This window comes from Polistes dominula, unplaced genomic scaffold, assembly GCF_049000335.1.
Source record: "Polistes dominula isolate Pdom_NZ unplaced genomic scaffold, Pdom_raw_medaka contig_80, whole genome shotgun sequence".
NCBI lineage: Eukaryota > Metazoa > Arthropoda > Insecta > Hymenoptera > Vespidae > Polistes > Polistes dominula.
Genome location: NW_028301111.1, coordinates 407440 through 428616, shown reverse-complemented (window position 1 = coordinate 428616; position 21177 = coordinate 407440). Strand labels below are relative to the sequence as shown.

The following is a 21177-nucleotide window of genomic DNA, read 5'->3' as shown; positions in this document are numbered from 1 at the left end:
TAAATCAAATCGATCCTGAGGACTCTAGCACTAATAAAGATTGTGCAGTTAATAATTGAACATTAAAAAATTACAAAAAACCCTAAGCTTAGCTGAAAATCTTAAGTCATTTATCTTGAATGCAGACCCTTCCCCAGAAAGAAGCCGAAATTTCAAAAGGAAGCTGCAAAACTGTCTGGTTCCATACCGAGAAATTTACAATGACCTGGTAAGAATTAACGAACTAAATAAAATTACAGATTTTGTAAACAGGGAAGAAGATGCAGAAACCTTGAATGAAGAAAAACTTGCTGAAAGTGAAGGTGATATAATTTCATCGAGAAAAAAAAAACGTTCTGGTTTGATAAATCTCAGCAGTGACGACGAAGAAATTTATTCAATTAAAGTTGCGTTCAATTAAAATAATATTTTTTGTTTCATATTGTACATACATTTATATTTTTAATAGAAATTAAGTTGTTTGTTTTTAAAAAGTTCTCGAAACTCAACTCCTCTTTTTGCATTAGCTCTGGTTTTCACACAACATGTTATTTTCGAGAAACCTATCTGCCGTGCTGTAGAAGGGCTACCTGTAGTATTATTTCGATTACTGTAATTATTCAGCTAGCTAATCTCTTTTCGTATTTTTTGCACTTTATATGACAATACGATCATTCGCGTTTTGTCAATCTGAAAACGACCTTTGTTCTCTTCATCCCAAAACTACCCAGATTGCAGAATAAAATTATTAATAAATTCGTCAAATTTAAATGTACGTTAAAAAAATACATTATAGCTAATTGTTCGATTTATTGTTCCCGTTTTTATTATCATTGTCTCTATTTTTAGTGGACAATGACTTGTCATGTGTTCTGTGTTTTCAGTTGTGCCGCAAATGTTGGCACGCGTTCTGTCTTCATTTGGAAAAGAAAAAAAAACAAAATAATATAACATTTTTAATTTAAATATTAACAAATATAAAACATGCAAATACAACCAAATAAAATCACTCGATCAGTATTATATTAATTATAAATACCAACCGATGATCTGTAAATAAAAAAATAAAAAACAAACGAAATTCGATGATATAATATCCTTTATCAATTTCTACAATACAAATTTTGTAAGGATTTTTCTTGGTTTCTTTTTACGAAAAATAAAAAATAAAAATGAATTTTGAAATTAAAAATGAGTTTTTAGCCCTCTATTATCAAAACTGTGCACGCGTTTGTGATACGAACAAATGTATTAGAATAATATATATAAAAAAAAATAAATATTAGAATAGGAATCCTCTTTACCGACAGATGTAAAAAAAAGAAAAGAAGATGGATATCTATCGCTAAAAACGTTTAATAAGAAATACGTTACACCGTTATATTTTATTATTGTAATACAAATAGATGGATTAGCTAAATTGATAACAATGTGTTAGTATAACAAAACAATGCTAAATAAAATTACAGAAAATCAACGGTTTCCTTAAAATAGGGTCATTGTCTACTGTTATTGGTTTTTATTTATTTAAGTATTTGAGATGTATAAACAAAATTTATGTTCACCATTCTTTTTCGAAAATATACATACACGTGAGAGTGAGAGAAAATTCAAGAACAAACAGAAAAAGCAGATTGTTTTATTTTGTATGAACGAAAATAAACTTAAACCACACATTACCCATTTAAATATTAACATAAATAAGTTAACGGCCATACCGTGATGAAAACACAAGTTCTCGTCCGATCACTTAAGTTAAGCATCACTGGGCACGGTTAGTACTTGGATGGGTGACCGCTTGGGAACACCGTGTGCTGTTAACACCTTTTTTTTTCATGTATCCCGAAAGGTAATCATTATTTTGAATAAAAAAAAATATATATAAAAATAAAAAAAATTAAATTAAGTGTATAATGATTTTCAAAATAAATAACGCTTTTGTGATACGAACAAATGTATTAGAATAATATATATAAAAAAAAATAAATATTAGAATAGGAATCTTCTTTACCGACAGATGTGAACAAATAAGAGAAGATGGAGATCCATCACTAAGAACGTTTCATAAGAAATACGTTATACCGTTATATTTTATTATTGTAATACGAATTGATGGATTAGCTAAATTGGGAACAATGTGTTAGTATAACAAAACAATGTTAAATAAAATTACAGCAAACCAACGGTTTCCTTAAAATGGGCTCATTGTATACTGTTATTGGTTTTTATTTATTTAAGTATATGAGATGTATAAACAAAATTCATGTTCACCATTCTTTTTCGAAAATATACATACTTGTGAAAGTGAGAGAAAATTCGAGAACAAACAGAAAAGCAGATTGTTTTGTTTCGTATGAACAAAAAAAAACTTAAATCACACATTACCCGTTAGAATATAAAAATAAAAAAAAAACATTAAATTAAGTGTATAATAATTTTCAAAATAAATAACGCGTTTTCATTGAATGGAAACGCATGCGTTTTATTTTCAAAGTAGGCAGTGCACTTAAGTCTATCGCTTAATGTTTGATGGAATCAAAACTTTTCGAATATTCTCTAACGGAAAGTAAAGGAATAATTTAAATTTTGTATGTTCGAGAATGATCGAGAAGTTTCGAAAATGATAGACAAAGAGACATGATTAGTATACTATATAGACAAGAAAAGGACAAAATGGCGCGTACTTGTATGATTTTATTTTAGAAATTACGAGTGGTGTGTTTTGCATGAAAGAATACGATATAAGAAGCACGAATAATACAAATATAATTACGAAGATATATTGTTGTTAAGAATTATGTTAATAATTAAAGTAACATGAAACACATGCAACGAGTATTAACCGTTTGGCTGCTTATGTTATACCGAAAATGTCAAGAGTTGCTTTTTTTTTTTTAAACTGCGAATTGTTTAACACTAAATATACCTGACCAGTCATTTTGACTAGTCGAGTCATTTTAATTCAAAATCTCTACTTAGTGCCGTTGTTTTGGCATATATCCGAAAAATACGTTAGCAACCAAACGGTTAAATATTAATTTAAATAATTCTAGATACTTCACGATTTTATTCTATTTCACTATATCTTATTTAACCTTTTAATAAACATTATTAAACAAATATTATAATAAATAAATTGAAAATAATATTTAATAAAACTCACGTACATTTTGTTTCCTATCTCTTAAAATGCTTTTATTGCGATCGAAGTCGAGGTCTGAAGAGAACTGTTTAATATTGACGATCGCATAGGCAACTTTCTCCCCGGTTCGATTTCAGTGTCATATATAATATCAGAGGTACCATTTTGATAGAAATCGCTCTTTGGATCAGCTGTGTACAAAAACAAACAAATAATTTGAATAATATGACATTGTAATTCCTTTGTTTATTACTCAATATACGTTATTGTTAATAATTCGTTAGAATTTTCGTATGGTAATAAGATTATACATTTAATCGCGTTAAGATTTAAAATTTGATTTTAATGAAAGAGAACAAACACATAGGGAAAAAAATATATCCAATTTTTTAGAAGTATAAAATGTTACTGATTTTATAAACATTAAAATTTACTTGAAAAAATAATTCATCGTTTTTTTTTTTGAGAAAAGATCTAAAGACAAATAATTTGAAGTATTTATTTCTTCAATATAATAAAGAAAGGGGGGGGAAATCTTTTAAAGTATTTACTTCTCTCTTTTCGCGATTTGTTTCACGAATGTAATATTTGAACGTTTGAAAATAATAATATTAGGTCAATAAATATGAAATGTCTGATTTTCATGTGAAAATAATACGAGTAATCAGACATTTCATAATTAATAACCAATAATGATATATAATATAAATAAAAATAAAAATAAAGAAATATAAGATAAATTTGAGATACGTTTGAAAGATTAATAAAATTAAATTATTAAATGAAAGAAACGTGTAAATTGTTTTATATAGAATATAATATATATATATAATAAGTGTATATATATAATAGTATAATTAGAATTATATTACCGAGTGATGTATATCGTTGACAACATTCAAAATAATTAGGCCACGGACTTTTACTCGTACGTCCACAAATATAGCATTCTGAAAAAAAAGAGATAAATGACAAAATCTTATAATTAAAATAATTACAAATAAATGTATAAAATAATTGAAGAAAAAACAAAACTATCGTACAAATTTGTATATTTTTATTTTCGAATAATTAAACTGTTGAAAATATTAAATTTATTTAAACGTGTACGTAAATGTGTTTATCCTTACGTTTAGTTCTATGTAGTTATATTTGTAGAATAGGGTAAATAAGTTTTTCACATATAGGAATAACGAAAATAGATAATTCTAGAAAAAGTAACAACAAACTTCTTATAAGTATTATTAGATATCTTAGGATAAGCCAAATGTTTTTCTTTTAGGTATAAATATAAAGAATGTCATATTCTATTATTCTTCTATTATTGTGGTATGAAGAAAAATGAGAGTGTGTGTATGTATGTGAGTAGTCGTTGATTATTTGATTTTAAAATGCTATTCGTGAAATACGTTGCTACCAACGATGATAAGAAGAAGTGGGGATTTCTACCCTAAAAGGTAGTTCTTATGTCAAGCATGTTGATATTAACCCTTTCGCTACGGTGGGCCTCGCCGCGAAGTACCTCGTCTAGAACGGAGCGCCGTACCGAAAGTGGGAACATTAAGCGCACGCAGTCTTTAGCATTCGGAGCCTTTTGTCTCAAAAACGACTTTGTGACATTACTTTTAGAAACAAAATGATTTGTGTTCATAATTATGTGACTATAGTCTATGACTATAGTCACCCGTCGCGTATAGATGGCATCGTGTGACGGGTGACTATAGTCACCCGTCGTGTGCGGGTGTCGTTTTGTGGCGGGTGACTATAGTCACCCGTAGTAGTGAAAGGGTTAAGGCCGGCGATACATGTAAACGCCTAAATTTTGACCGTTTTTCAGAGGCTTATTTAAAATGGAAGGAAAATTAATGAATCGTTTTGAAACTCAGCATGTTTATTCATTACATATTAAAATATAAGAATCTGATTTTTTTTTCAAAATGGCCGCCGTAGCAACTAATCTCCTGAAGCCCTCGCGGCGAAACGCATCAATCATGGTGATTTTTAGCTTTAGTTAAAGCAATCTAATATTAAAATAAAGGGTCGGAGCGTGTTCATAAAACATGTATCTTCTAGTTGAACTAAGAAAAAACTAAAAAGTCAAAAAATCGTAAATTAACACGACCCAGACAAAAAAGTCTGATTTTTGACCCTTTTTTTAACGGTTTTTGGGTCAAAAATGGCAAATTTTGAAATTTTTTGTGGCATTTCTGAAGTTCAACTAGAAGCTAATACTATAAAGAAAATGTGTGCTAAATTTCATAAGAATCGGTTGAAACCTTTTCGAGTTATCTTTCAGCACAGTTTGAAAAAAGTCGTTTCGAGAAAAACGCGTTCAAAGTTTAGCGTTCGCGTCTAGCGCCGAGTTGAGGCGGACCACTTAAATGAGTTTTTAATCAATAAATAATGCGAATTTCATTCAAAAAATTTACAGGCATATTTTTAAGACGATAAACTAACTATTTATGAAAAAAGAAAATTCAATTTGGTTTTTATTTTACATGTATCGCCAGCCTTAAAGGGACGATGGGAGGCAGAGGGAAATAATATTATATATAAATATATTGATAATGTATTTGTTACTAGGCCAAGGGTTTCTGACATTAAAGAAGAATTAAATACGATGATATCTTTTTTAACATAATTGATAGATATATCATTATGTGGAAATTGATTAGATCGTTTAGGATTATTTTATCTATTAAGGGACCATCTCAGTGTAACCGGCCAAAAAAAATGTCAATTTTCGTGATTTTTTTTCGGATGGATAGGTGGAGGGGATCGCGATGTTTTTTTCCCCGAATAAGACCACTCTTCAGCAATAAAAAAATATTTTTTTCATTCGTTTTTATTTATTTTTACTTATTGTTAATAATTATTTCAAAAAGTGAGTAAAAAAAAAATGGGGGCAATCAACGATTGTGATCGCAGTTTGCATATGAAATAATATCCTAATAATTATAAATTTACAACAGATATTTACGCGTTTATCGTTAACTTTATATTTGATAAAGTATTTTTCCACACAAAGTTGTTCTTTAACACGTTGACGCCGGCGCCGATTTTCAGTGTCTGCGTTGTGGGACGACACTCGAATCTAAGATGCGCTTCATCTGGCGGCGCGTGATTTTTGCTTGTTCAAACCTGGACCAAGGTGGATCACCGGTGGTACGCGCCGCCCGATGGGACAGTCAAGCGTGGGCCACCGGTGGTACAAGCCGCCCGATGGGACAGTCTAGTGCGGGCCACCGGTGGTACGCGCCGGCGTTAACGTGTTAAACATATTATTAAGTTTGATAAAATCTGACAGTGTTGAGAAATTGATGCTAAAATTTATATACAAGTTTGAATATATGATATAAAAAGAAAGAAAAAGAAAAAAGGAAGAGGAAAGATAATCGCACTTTATCACACAAAATTACACTTTTCAATGCTATTAATATTTATCTTATTCAGTTAGAGTTATATAAATATAATATCTTTGAAAATAATTGTTTCTGAAGAGAAAAAAAGAAGAAGTAAATAATGCAATGTATTTACACCAATCGCTTATACTTTTCAACATTTAACCATTTTTATTTAAGAGACCATCTCAGTGTAAAATTTAAAAAAAATCGATCGTTTTTATTTATTTTTACTTATTGTTAATAATTATTTTAAAAAGTGAGTAAAAAAAAATGAGGGACAATCAACGATTGTGATCGCAGTTTGCATCTGAAAGAAAAAAATCAAATCGATTATTAATCTGTAGGGAAGCCGCTTTGTTCCTATGAAGGTTTTTTTTTTTTTTGAAATTTGACAAAATGGCGACGGCTTGAAGAAATAGCACAAAATTTAGGCCTGTTTTTCAACAGTTTTTCGTGTGAAAAAAATAGGAAGAATTAAAAAAAAAAAGCTTTCATAGGGACATAAAGAATAAAGTAAAAAAAAAATTCTGTAAAAATTTCAAGTCGATAGTTTGAAAATTCTCCCTCTGAGAGGTGATACAGTTTGTAAAAAGGGCATTTTGAGAAAAACGCGTTTAAAGTTTAGAGGAGGGTTTCTTTTTTACATAAATTGTCTAATTACAATCAATCGGCGATCCCAGCTCCATACAAAATCCCTTCTTCTTGCTTGAATTAATCCTTGTTGATGGAAATTTTGTTCCGTCGAGCTGTCTTGGTATCTTTACTGTCCAAGGAGCTGCGACTGTTTGCATCCGTGATGCGCTTCGCATCATCTGTCTTGACAAAGTTCGCCGCTGTTGGTCCTATCGTCACTCCCATGGCCTCCATAATCTTGAGGATTGGATCATAGCCTTCATTGAAGATGCATACCGCAATATACGTCGCAATTTCAATTACTTGTTTCCCACAGGATATGTGTTTGGGAGCGAGTTGCGAGATGCAATGATTGAAACTTTCATTATTATTTTGAGTGTTTGCGCCGGTGCATTCTTTTAGTTTTATGACAAAACTCTCACCATAAGGTTTGGCTTCCAACAACATCTCGAATGTTTTCGTATCTCCGTTTCCAATATAAAATCCGTATTTTGCTTTATGCATTTGCTCTGATCTTTTGAAAATTTCCTGCATCCCATCAACTTCCATTTTCTCCACGTTGCCTTCGCGATTCAAATTGCACTCCGATTCGTGCGTCGCGTTCCATGTCTCGAATTCAATAGTTTTTTCTTTTCCCTCCCATAATGAACAAGCTTTGCAGAAACTCGACCTGACGACAACGTCTAACACTTTATTGGTATATTTTCCAATCACAGACACAATACCTATCCATGAGGAGGAAACGCGCATCGACCAAGATCCGTCACCAGACACTGTGAGAATATTCGCTTCATTTTCCATTTCCGAATTTTTCTGTTTCTCTTCAATACCCGCCTTTTTGATAACGACCCCATAAATCGTTTTTACAGCAATTTGCAGCGTATTTAAGATTTCGTAATAAGTTGTGCTGTAACATGAACCCAAATCCATCAAAGCAACGAACTTGTTGATACCTTGTAAGCCAACGCCAAGAATTCGCATCACGAAACAAAATCGACGATTTATTTCGTATGCTTTTGCTATCAGGGGACAAGAATTAATCTCTGCCGGGTCAGAACACGAACAATCAACACAAATTTTGAAACCCAGTCCACGAATCGATTTTTTGTTAAACTTCACATCACTGTCACATTTTTTGCATTTTAACAGTTGTTGCAATGTACCAAAAACCAAACAAAACTCGACAAAACAATAATTCAAAGTTTGATCGATTTTTACATCGAAGTTAATACTTTCTCTTGCAATTTTTGCCGCGGAAGTGCTCGCGAATGTAGTATCGGTCTCGATGGAATGCTGATTTGTGCCTTTAAACCCTGCAGGCCTCTTCCTGACTTGTTGAGAATGCGTACTTAAACATTTTCGGTCTTTCCTTACAGATTCACGTCTATCCATTCTGAATGACAACAAGAGATTGAGGAATTCATCTAATCAATCATTCTATTTCGGTTATAGAAGAACAGGTAAGAACCTTAGGTAGGGATGTGCCGTAAGGGACGAAACAAAAGAAATGACAGTTGAACGGTAGGCTGGCCCATCCGCGCGTCAACTTACGCTCTAATCTCTTTTTCCAAGAAAGGTTATAACGACCGTAATTATTCGAATTTAGATTTGAAAATTTTACAGAACACGCACAACTATATGTACTTCAAGATGAGACCAAAAAAAAATCGATTTTTTTTTTAATTTTACACTGAGATGGTCTTTTAAATAAAAATGGTTAAATGTTGAAAAGTATAAACGATTGGTGTAAATACATTGCTTTATTTACTTCTTCTTTTTTTCTTCTTCTTCAGAAACAATTATTTTAAATGATATTATATTTATATAACTCTAACTGAATAAGATAAATATTAATAGCATTGAAAAGTGTAATTTTGTGTGATATAGTGCGATTATCTTTCCTCTTCTTTTTTTTCTTTTTCTTTCTTTTTATATCATATATTCAAACTTGTATATAAATTTTATCATCAATTTCTTAACACTGTCAGATTTTATCAAACTTAATAATACGTTTAACACGTTAACGCCAGCGCGTACCACCGGTGGCCCGCACTAGACTGTCTCATCGGGCGGCTTGTACCACCGGTGGCCCACGCTTGACTGTCCCATCGGGCGGCGCGTACCACCGGTGGTCCACCTTGGTCCAGGTTTGAACAAACAAAAATCACGCGCCGCCAGATGAAGCGCATCTTAGATTTTAGTGCCGCTCCACAGCGCAGACACAGAAATTCGGCGCCGGTGTGAACGTGTTAAAGAACAACTTTGTGTGGAAAAATACTTTATCAAATATAAAGTTCACGACAAACGCGTAAATATCTGTTGTAAATTTATAATTATTAGGATATTATTTCATATGCAAACTGCGATCACAATCGTTGATTGCCCCCATTTTTTTTTTACTCACTTTTTGAAATAATTATTAACAATAAGTAAAAATAAATAAAAACGAATGAAAAAAATATTTTTTTATTGCTGAAGAGTGGTCTTATTCGGGGAAAAAAAACATCGCGATCCCCTCCACCTATCCATCCGAAAAAAAATCACGAAAATTGACATTTTTTTTGGCCGGTTACACTGAGATGGTCCCTTAATAGATAAAATAATCCTAAACGATCTAATCAATTTCAACATAATGATATATCTATCAATTATGTTAAAAAAGATATCATCGTATTTAATTCTTCTTTAATGTCAGAAACCCTTGGCCTAGTAACAAATACATTATCAATATATTTATATATAATATTATTTCCCTCTGCCTCCCATCGTCCCTTTAAGGCTGGCGATACATGTAAAATAAAAACCAAATTGAATTTTCTTTTTTCATAAATAGTTAGTTTACCATCTTAACAATATGCCTGTAAATTTTTAGAATGAAATTTGCATTATTTATTGATTAAAAATTCATTTAAGTGGTCCGCCTCAACTCGGCGCTAGACGCGAACGCTAAACTTTGAACGCGTTTTTCTCGAAACGACTTTTTTCAAACTGTGCTGAAAGATAACTCGAAAAGGTTTCAACCGATTCTTATGAAATTTAGCACACATTTTCTTTATAGTATTAGCTTCTAATTGAACTTTAAAAATGCCACAAAAGTTTTCAAACATTGCTATTTTTTACCCGAAAACCGGTAAAAAAAGGGTCAAAAATCAGACTTTTTTGTCTGAGTCGTGCCAATTAACGATTTTTTGACTTTTTAGTTTTTCCTCAGTTCAACTAAAAGATACATGTTTTATGAACACGCTTCGACCTTTTTTTTTAATTTTAGATTACCGTAACTAAAGCTAAAAATCACCATGATTGATGCGTTTCGCCGCGAGGGCTTCAGGAGATTAGTTACTACGTCGGCCATTTTGAAATAAAAAAATCAGATTCTTATATTTTAATATGTAATGAATAAACATGCTGAGTTTTAAAACGATTCATTAATTTTCCTTCCATTTTAAATAAGCCTCTGAAAAACGGTCAAAATTTAGGCGTTTACATGTATCGCCGGCCTTAATGGAAACCATAAGAAAAATGTTTTTTAAAACTAAATAATTTTTTTCAACACAGTTAGCCTTGAGATAAAATAAAGTCCCAGTAATTTTATTTCTCTTTCTTTCTATGGTCCTTTCTAATTGTATTATTGTCTTTGTTTTCAGTTTGAAGAAAGAAAAATAATAATCTTTAGAAATATAGAAATTACTTTGAAACGATATATTCACGAAGGGGAAGCTTGTCTTAAAAGTAAATTTAAAATCCATGACGGTTAATTATTTTTTTTTTTTTGTATTACTACCAACGTATTTTTATACAAGTTTCGAATATTTGTTTAAATTTCCTAAAATATCTTGTTAATTGTCCAGTCAAATGAATTTAATTCTTTATAATTTTTAATTACATTTGTTGAAATTGAAAAATGACTGTTGAGAGACTGGATTTTTTTTATCTATACCTTGAAATAAAAAAGAAAACGAACCAACACAGTTCTATTTTATTCCTTTATTTCATTTTTCTTTTCTTTTCTAACTATCTCTTTTTTTTTTGGTATTTCTATTTCGAATTTTTATTTCCGGAACTTAATTTGAATCAAACCGTAACCTATAACGTAGCCATTTTCTCGTTGAAATTAAGGAAAATGAACTACGTAAGTCGTAAACTAACAAGCGACTAAAATTAACCCTTTGGGTACATTTGACGAGTGAGTCACGTTATCTGCTTACTTAGGTATTTTGTTTTATTTATAATATTTGTTAATATTTATAGTAATGAAATTGTTGTTGCAAAAAAAATATATTTATATCATCAATATAAATATATTTCAAATAATTATTAATTATATTATTGATAATTAATAATTAATAATTAATATAATAATAATTAATACGTAATTAAAAATATGTATTACTTTTACATATTAATTCATATATAATTACAATAACAAATTAAATTCGTTATGTATACATAAAAATTTTCAAATAATTCAGTACTCAAGGGGTTAATTCAAAATTATATTTTAAAAGTACAAGAAAATGAAATAAATGTTATTTGTGATTTCTTTTTATTTTAACAATAAAGTAATACGAAGTTAAGTACAGTGAAAAGAGAATGAACTGTAATCAAAAACAAAATGAAATCATTCGCGGGAAAGTATTTGTCTGTTTGTTTACTTGAAAGAGAAATGTTAAAATTAAAATTATGTCAGTTGAAGTTTAAAAGTACATATTAAACAAAACAAAACAAAACAAAAACAAGTAAATAGAAAAATCAAAATAAAACAAAAACTGATTATATTTTCATAATCAAGCTTTGATAAAACATATAAGAATAAATATATATATATAATTATTAATAAATTAATATATGCTTACCTTTAAGTCCAGGATTGTAATTAATTTGATTTGCAAATGATTCTGGAAATAATCTTCGAAGTTCGTTATCTACACTTGGGTTAAATGGATAAAAACAATTGTTCGGTAATTTTATCATCGGAAGTTGAATAGATAAGAAAGGATTCGATATTAGTCTTGTGGACATTTTGTTTTTTTTTTCAAAGATTTTGAAAGATTTGATTGAACTTCAATTTTCTACTGTTCTCTTTACGATTATTAGTATACCCGTTAATATTAGTGTATAGATGTATAGATATGTGTAAGTGCAAATGAATTTGCTTTTATATATTTTCTTTTAGATTTTCTAATGTGAATTTGTTAAATATTTTAAATATACTAAATTGAAACAAAGAATGAAGTCGTGAGAAATTGATAGAAGAACAATTTCTTACTAATGGGGATATTTATACGTCGTGGTTGGGTATACAAAGATAATGTAAGAAATTAGTGGGGGAATCAACCTATAAACTATCATTGGAAATTTAAATTCTAACGTTTTTTTTTTATGATTATACTTTGATTTCAAATTGTTGATATCTTTCGTTATTTAACTTTTGCAAAAGTTGATTTTGTTTTCTTCTATTTTGGATACACATCTACTTACATATAAGTTTAATAAATTGTGTTTTTATTAAAATACAATTTAAATCAATGGATATAATTTTTTATTAAATAAATGAGCCGTTTATTTTGAAAGTGATCTAACTACATTTACAAAATTCATCAAGAATTCATTGTTTATAAATATATTAGTTACTTTTTATACTAACTGTATCTATAAAAATGAATGAATGGGCTGCTTATATTGAAAGTAGCCTAAGTTCATTTTCCAAAAAAATCAAGTTAGCTACCATAATAATTACATTTTTACATGATCTTTTCATTCTAAGGCAATTTGTTACAAATATATTTAAAATAATAAAGATATTGTAACAAGAAAATTTGCCGATCAACAGAATGATGAAAAGTTTATTTAAAAAGTGGCCTAACTACATTTGTCAAGTATTATTTTCCGTTTGCACGTGGTTATTGTACAACTTCATATTATGTTTTAATACAACATTTAAGGTTGCTTATATTTCGAGTAAATGTGATAATACTTTATTGTAAATACAATGAGACAAGAAGATTTTGTAAGAACAAAATTATTAGAAGACGCAATTTTGAAAAGGGTTAAGAATTCTGATGAGGGATAAATAAACTGATTAAAAATATGTTGAATGCGTTTTGCCAGAAATGAACCGTACCAAATATTCTATAGGACATCACTAAATGAGAATGATAACACCCCCTGATGGACGATGAAGCGGTCCAGGGGGTCGATGACGACGACCGGTGAACTTTAGGGTCGGGGTAGTAAAAACATGGTAATGAAAAACTGTAAGAACTGTAAGTATGTTGTAAAAAAAGATCATGAGTGCAATAAATAGTTTTTAGTTTTTCTCAGTTACTTAAAAAAAAAAAAGGTTACGAATCATCGAAATTAAGAAATTAATTTTCAAGAGGGTGATAGGACAAAAAGGTTTGGAAACCACTGATTTAAACGATTTAATAATTTGATATTTTTTTTATGGATAGATGAATTAACTATACAACAGCGTTTCAAACAGCAATTAAAAAAATTCAGGAAATAAATTATCTATAAATTTAGATTCACATTATAATATCAAATTTAATCGGTGAAGCAGGTTACTTTCGGAAAATAATATATATCAACATTTAATTATACCTAATAAAATAAATAATGCATGTTCTATTAGATTGGTTCATAAGTATGTTCTATTCTTAGTAATTAAAAGTACAAAAATACAGCTCAAACCGTACAGATTTATTGGATAATTGGATACATCATATTATATATACAATATTATGAATTAAAGTTAAATGTGTCTTCATAGCTCAGATGGTAGAGCGCTCGCTCGGCAAGCGAAAGGTCCTGGGTTCTCGATTCCCAGTCTTAAACAACCAAAGCCCAAATTGTTCAGTGCGTTTAATCAATAAAGAGGATCTTGACAATATTGATAAGTTACGGTCCTTACTTCTTTCTCACTATTCATCATCCTTGAAAAATCACGCACTTGCAATAAATACCATGCGGAGTGTGTAATATTTCAGGGAAGAAACAAAGGAATTTGTTTGAGACAATATTAACAATGTCTCGATGCTGAGTTTGATCACCGTGAGGAACAATTTGGTCCAAAAGTTGTTCTTAGATAGCTCAGAAGGATACAGAGCATTCGCCCGAAATTAAAGCGAATGGAAGACTAATTTTTTTTCGATTACATTTATCTAACTAATTGATCTCAAATTATATGCTTAAATCAAGTCAATAAATATATGCTAATAATAAACAAAAAAATTATTTTTTTGAAAAAATAAAATATTCATTCGGTTAAAACTCAATTCAATATTATTGTAGCTAAAGAAGTATTTTACATTTGACGAGTATACTCATCATCGCGTTGATTCCGCAAAATATTTTTGGTACACAGTTTTCAATGAGGTCTACGCAGTTAATTGGCTCAATGTATTTTATGTATTATGTATGTTACATAATAAATATTTAATATATAATGAAACTCTCAAAAATATTCAGACTAACCACAATTCTTTCTTCATATTTCGATTATTTATAAAGTAATCCCTAGAGATATTGTTTGCAACAATAGGTCATTTATTAATCATTTTAGACATATATTATTTTAATTATTTACTAAATTTCTAATAAAAGAAAAAATGTTAAATTAATATACAGTATTGCAAAATTTGAAAGTACCAATAATGATTTTTGGTTGCGTTGCTTTAAGTGGAATTGGAAATTTGATAATAATTAATAACACTGTAAATATAAATCTTTAACATATTAAAAAAAAATCAAATTGGAAGAATCGAAAACATGAGTATTAGTAATAATCTGAAGTTTCAGCAAGACAACAGACAACTCAAGCACAATCGCATTTGTAAAACTTATTTTTAAATAGACCTATTAAATAGATTGTATTACAATTTTTTATTCCCAGTCATACTCATCGGACTTTAATATCGTTTACTAATTATTGTATAATTTAAGTAAGAAATGTGGAAGATTATTTTTTCTTTCCACTACTAAATGAAAAGTTTGAGAACCATTAATTTATACAATATAATAATTTGATATTCTTTTTATGGATAGATGAATTAACTATACAATAGCGCTTTAAACGGCAATTTAGAAAATTAAGGAAATAAATTATGTATATACTAAGATTCACATTAATATCAAATTTAATCGATTAAGCAGGTTACTTTTAAAAAACAATATATATTAACATTTAAACATACGTAATAAAATTAGAAGTAAAACCTTCAAAAAAACTAAGTTTCGAAAGATTGAGACGAATGTAGAATATCAGGTATAGGATAGTTGTAGGGTTTATTTGTTATAATATTATTATTATAATATTATTATTATAATATTGTTACCATATTAAAAAATTATTTTACGTTTTATTGACATATAATACATAACATATTACACAGTAAGCAAGTTCTCAATTTGAAGAAATGAGACGAGTTTCTTATGGTAACTAAAATATGTATGGTTATTAAACACCACTCTGCGTGCACGAAATGAACGAACGCTTTCCGTCGAAATCTTTGAAGCTTCCCTAATATTTTCTTTCTGCAGACTTTCACGACACTGTTCGGAATTAATTTTCGGTCGAGAGACACTTGAATTACAATTCACAATATACAATTGCGAATAATCTTCGTAAAAGAATCTCGTAAAAAAGCCTTATAAATTAATTAAATAAATTATTAAATAAATTATATAAATAATTAATTAGTAAGATAAAATTATTTTGTAAGAAATACATTATTAATAATATTACATTATTTTATATGAAATTTTTAATTAATAATATTATTTTATACGATTATATAATTACATATTATATATTACTTTATATTAAAATAAATTATTTTTTATGTAAATATATAATTGTGCAATAAATATTCTTTTTTAAGTTAAATTTTTGTTTAATCACTTTATAGTATCAAATTAATTTTTTTATTTTATCAATTTTTGATTAAAAAATTTTATTTTTAACAATATTTTTAGTTTAATCTATATAAATTATTGTTTTATACATAATTGGTAATACAATATTATTTTATATGAATATATAGTTTATAATATAATATTATTTTTTTTTATATGAATGTATAATTGAAACAATACATTTCATTAAACATTTATTTATTATACAAAAAAAATTATTGTTCAAATTAAATGTTTGCTTAATCAAACAAAATTTACTAAAAATCCAAAATTTTCAAACGAAAAATTTTATTTTTTATAAAATTTGTTTTAGTTTAACTAAAGTAAATTATTGTTAAATATTTAAATATATAATTCATAATATAATATTTTTTTTATATGAAATATATAATTTTGTATGGAAATATTATTTTGTATGGAATATTTAATTAGTAATACAATATTATTTTACATGAACATATAATTTATAATATAATATTATATTATATAATTATTATATATTGAATTGAAATAATATTACAATATTTTATATGTAAATGTATTATATAATTGATATAATATTATATTATTTTAAATAAGATAAATATGAATTATAATGTAATATAATATTATTTTGTATCAATATATAATTGAAATAATATTATATTATTTCAATGCAATATATAATAATTAATATAATATTATTTTTTTATATGAATATATATATGGTTACAATATTATAATAAATTAACTCTAAAATTAACTTACTTCTGATACTGTGTATTTGTCTCATTTTCTTGAAGTTTGTTTTTTTTGAAGGTTTCACTCCTAACGTGCTGTGATCTACACATATGTATTTTTATACTTAATATTACAAAGTATAAGGGAAGTACATTTAGTATATGGTTAGTTATCGTTAACGGCCATACCGTGATGAAAACACAGTGTCAACTGTGGTCAATTCGGACACCCTGCGTCATTCAGAGGATGCCAAAAAGCGCAGGCATTTGCCGCGCTAAAGAATAAACGAAAGAAAACATCCCAAAAGCCAGCAGCACGGAAAATAACCAACCAGGCGTTTTTGCAGAATGGAGTTTCTTATGCGTCAATGGTTGGCAAGTCTCTTCAGACTCATCCCCTAAATCACAAGGAGCACATAGCCGGACATAACATGCAGCAAATTCCCACGGACGCTGGTCTAGCTAAGTTGGCATACTTGGAGGCTAGAACGGAAAAATTGGAAAACTCCTTGAATAGTGTATCTAACCAACTAAATGCGATTAGCGCACAAGTTGGTAGCTTATTATCACTGCTAAATTATGGACAAAGTTAGGTCTTTAAACCCATATCATGAATTTAAGTGTGCGTCGTTAAACGTAAATTCACTAATTAGTAATTTTAAGCGTGTGGAACTAATAAACTTCTTAGAATCACATAGGCTAGACATAGCGGTCCTAAACGAAACTAAATTAGGACCGAAACACTTAGTTAGTTTTAAAAACTACACCATAGTCAGAAATGATCGAGTAAATGGTTCAGGTGGTGGCACAGCCATTGTTGTAAAGAAAAATTTAAAGTTTGAAATTGTAAATTTAGGCGAAAAATATTCAACCATAGAGGTATCTGTTATAAAAATAAATTTGACAGAGGACAGTATTCTTCTGGTTGCAGCAATTTATGCGAGGAAAGGAAAAAGTTTGATCTTTATCAATGAAATAAACGATTTGTTTTGTACGTTGAAACTTGACTCTCCAAAAGTTTATTATTTTGTAGGTGGAGACTTTAACGCAAAACACACTTCTTGGAGTAATCCATTAAACAACGAAAGAGGCGTTGCGTTTAGTAAATGGATTGATAAGGCAGCTATAGATTTTAAGCTAAAATTATTTCACTCTTCAACCCCTTCTTACCCTAGGAAAAACTCCTTCCTAGACCTAATTCTAGCTGACGCGAGATTATCATTTAAGCATACCTTAGATGATAAATTGAGCACAGAAAACTTTCCAAGTGACCATGAAGCGATAATGGCCACCTTTAGCATCAAGGATAGAAACCTCAGGGATTCATCATTTACCATTAATAACAATTTTTCTTTTTCTAAAATTAGGTTTACCAAATTTGAGAAAATTCTCTCTAAATTTAATCCTGATGTCAATCCTGATTTTAACTTGGATCTAAGTGTTGTTGAGGCCAAGTTAGACCATATTAAAGACACCATACTAGATGCAATGAGGCGCTCCTCTCCAAAAAGCAAATCGTTTAATTCTACAGATAAATATATCAACAATTACGCAAGAAAGCTAGTGGCGAGAGAAAAATCTCTTATCAACGAATTAAGGAAGTTAAGAAAATGGAATTTCCAAGGGGCAACGAAAGAGCATTTAATTCACAATTTTACGAACATGATTGCTGCAATCAGGAGAAAATTAAAATTCCTTATAGAAAAGAACGTCGCGAGTTATTGGCTTAATAGGGTTTCGTCAATTGATCCTCGAAGACCGGATAAAATGTTCTCAGAAATAAATAAATTATTTCGCAATAAAGGCGGACATAAAGTCGGTGATTTGAAAGTCGCAGCCAACAGAGCTGATTTGATATTGGCAGCTGGAATCAACAATCAATCGTGTCTGACAGATGGCGATGGAATGAAAATAATTCACGATGACAAGGCCAAGGCTAACTTACTAGCAGCTCACTATGTGTCAGTTAACAATCAGAACGAAAATATAAACAATGTTGTGTTTAGAAATTTTGTAAATAATAGGGTAAACATACTACTAGATGAAATATCATCAGCTCATCCTAACACCATATGCACGTTCAGTCCAGTTAATAATGCTTTAAAGCCGGAACAACCCCCTTCGTGTGCCTTTTATTTCACTAACTTGGATCTAGTCAAACGAAAATTCAAGAAGCTCAATAACAAAAAATCAGCAGGAAATGATCAACTGCCAAACTTTATATTAAAAAAACTTCCGGTTAACATTATCCGGGCCTACACTATTTTGTTCAATAATCTTCTAAATAATGGTATTTTTCCAGATTCTTGGAAATCTGCGAAAGTTATTTCAATTCTAAAGAAAGGTAAATCTGCAACAGACGTTAATAGTTATCGCCCGATAAGTATGCTTTCCAATATTGGAAAAATCTACGAAAAAGTAATAAATGATATAATTTTAAATATCTGTGCAACTAATAATATCATATCCGAAAATCAATTTGGATTTAAAAAACGCCACTCTACTTTGCATGCTATAAACAAACTGTCTTCTGATGTTAACTGGGCACTTAATGGGGGCAAGTGTGTGGGTGCTTGTCTGGTCGACCTGGAGAAAGCATTTGACACGGTATGGATCAATGGTCTTATACATAAACTAAGAAAGAAAAACTTCCCTCTGTTGGTGTTAAAATTATTAATCAGCATGATTAGTAACAGATCATTCCGAGTAATGATCGGAGACCAAGAATCGAGCAAATGCGTCATTAAAAATGGTTTACAACAGGGTACTATAAATTCTCCGGTGCTTTTTAATATCTACACTGATGATATTTTACAGTTATTTGGTCCCCACAAAACCGGATGCTCGATGATTGCATTTGCTGATGACTTAATAGTTTACAGAGCTGGAAAGGATCCGAGAAAAGTTCAAGCGGACTTGCAAAAAGCGATTAATAGTATTTTTTCTTATTACACGGCGTGGAAATTAAAAGTAAACATTGACAAGTGCGAAACAATACTTTTTAGACCGTCGACGCAAAAAGCCTCATGTATCATCAAAAATAACTACAAATCATTCCACATAAATGCAGACCCAGCTGCAAGCAAAAAGATCCCACATAAAAAAGCTGTCAAATACTTAGGGTTATATATAGACGAGAGATTTTTACTGAATGCTCACCCTCTACAGCAACTCCAAAAAGCGAAAACTGTGTTTACTTTATGCGCGAGACTCTTTCATTCGCGTGCATTATCGCCGAAAGCGAAAATTATCTGTTACCAAAGCCTCATAAGGCCTATCTTGACTTATGGCTGCGAGATATGGTATAATGTGTGCGCTAATATAATGGAGAAATTCCGAATTTTCGAGAGACGATGCCTAAGAGCTTGCTTAGGACTTTACAGATCAGCTAAATCAAATTACACCAAACATGTCAGCAATATAATTATCTATGAAAAAGCCAACATTAATAGAATTGACAACTTTATTATTAAATTAATCAGAAATTATTTTGCTAATGTGGCAACTGTTTCATGTAACAGTCTCATCTTTCCTATTCCTTATCCAGACGATAATTATATAAAGGTGGCTTTAAATACTGGATTTGTACCTCCGGAAGCCTTCCTTTATCTCGATAAATTGGGTATTGTTCAAAATAGAAAAGCAGTCCCACTGTTATACCATATCTCAAGGCGTAGAACAAAAAAGGCGATAGCTTATGATGCACACAACAATCTACATGAGTTTGCATCAGCACTTCTTTCGGAGCTCGGTTATCGATATGACGCGAGAGTACCCAAGCGAGACATTCATGAGGTAAAAAATTTAAATTATCTACACTACTGGTGGCTTGAAGACCGAATCAATCCCCAGTGATACAAAATAAAGTCTAAGAAAACTTTAGATAAGGCAATTTAACTCCTAAGTGTGTAGGATGCATTTTTATTTTCTAAGTTATTCTAAGGTAGAACCTATGTTTCCCCCCCCCTGTATATAGTAATTTCCTATGCTCCTGATCTTCCCTATCTCTTACTCCATTATTCCGCTCCTTTTCGCTCCTTATTAGTTTAAGCGTAATTTTAAGTTTTAAACAAGTTATGCGTGCTTCCTTTTTACTGCACTTTTTGGGATGCAATTCAAGTAAATGTACAATTATTTAGCGTAGAGGCTTATTAAACACTCTAGTCAAAAGACTGTGCCTAGCGTCTGCTACAGGGACTCCTTTTTAATCTCCCCTTAGCCAAATTAAATAAGCGATTATTATTTAGTTCCTAATTTAGTTATCATATAAGTTAGGCGTTTTTAAAATTTTTATTTCAAACTTTTGTTTATTTTTATAGTTCTGTAAAACATATTGTAAATTTCTTGTGCCAAAATAAACATATTAAAAAGTTAAAAAAAAAGT

General features: G+C 29.7%; 2 protein-coding genes and 1 non-coding gene across 4 annotated transcripts; 2 read left to right on the top strand and 1 right to left on the bottom strand.

Annotated features, from left to right (window-relative positions):
* Nucleotides 1–174: 174 nt before the first annotated feature.
* Nucleotides 175–12256, bottom strand: LOC149031113 (uncharacterized). Of its 2 annotated transcripts, none has more exons than XM_089176648.1 (4): nt 12012–12256; nt 3994–4071; nt 3147–3312; nt 175–893 (listed from the first exon to the last, which is right to left on the bottom strand). In XM_089176648.1, exons 1-3 carry the CDS (start codon nt 12175–12177, stop codon nt 3164–3166), a joined length of 393 nt encoding a protein of 130 aa, XP_089032774.1. In that variant the 5' UTR covers nt 12178–12256; the 3' UTR covers nt 175–893; nt 3147–3163. The 2 variants fall into 2 exon arrangements, with proteins under 2 accessions (XP_089032774.1, XP_089032775.1); XM_089176649.1 differs by having other exon boundaries at nt 175–889.
* On the top strand, nt 1684–1802 carry LOC149031114 (5S ribosomal RNA). The gene has a single exon (XR_016178034.1). It is a non-coding gene; the product is annotated as a 5S ribosomal RNA (ribosomal RNA).
* A 4905-nt stretch (nt 12257–17161) lies between the features above and the next one.
* On the top strand, nt 17162–19131 carry LOC149031112 (uncharacterized). The gene is made up of 3 exons (XM_089176617.1): nt 17162–17381; nt 17482–19031; nt 19096–19131. Exons 1-3 carry the CDS (start codon nt 17162–17164, stop codon nt 19129–19131), a joined length of 1806 nt encoding a protein of 601 aa, XP_089032743.1.
* Nucleotides 19132–21177: the final 2046 nt, after the last annotated feature.

Coding starts and splice junctions, on each gene's coding strand:
- LOC149031113 (XM_089176648.1), bottom strand. CDS start 12,177: ATGTCCACAAGACTAATATCGAATCCTTTCTTATCTATTCAACTTCCG. Junction 4,072..12,011: donor TTACAATCCTGGACTTAAAG/GTAAGCATATAT, acceptor CTTTTTTTTCAG/AATGCTATATTTGTGGACGT. Junction 3,313..3,993: donor TCAACGATATACATCACTCG/GTAATATAATTC, acceptor TTTTGTACACAG/CTGATCCAAAGAGCGATTTC.
- LOC149031112 (XM_089176617.1), top strand. CDS start 17,162: ATGGTTGGCAAGTCTCTTCAGACTCATCCCCTAAATCACAAGGAGCAC. Junction 17,382..17,481: donor ACTGCTAAATTATGGACAAA/GTTAGGTCTTTA, acceptor TAAACTTCTTAG/AATCACATAGGCTAGACATA. Junction 19,032..19,095: donor TTATATTAAAAAAACTTCCG/GTTAACATTATC, acceptor GTATTTTTCCAG/ATTCTTGGAAATCTGCGAAA.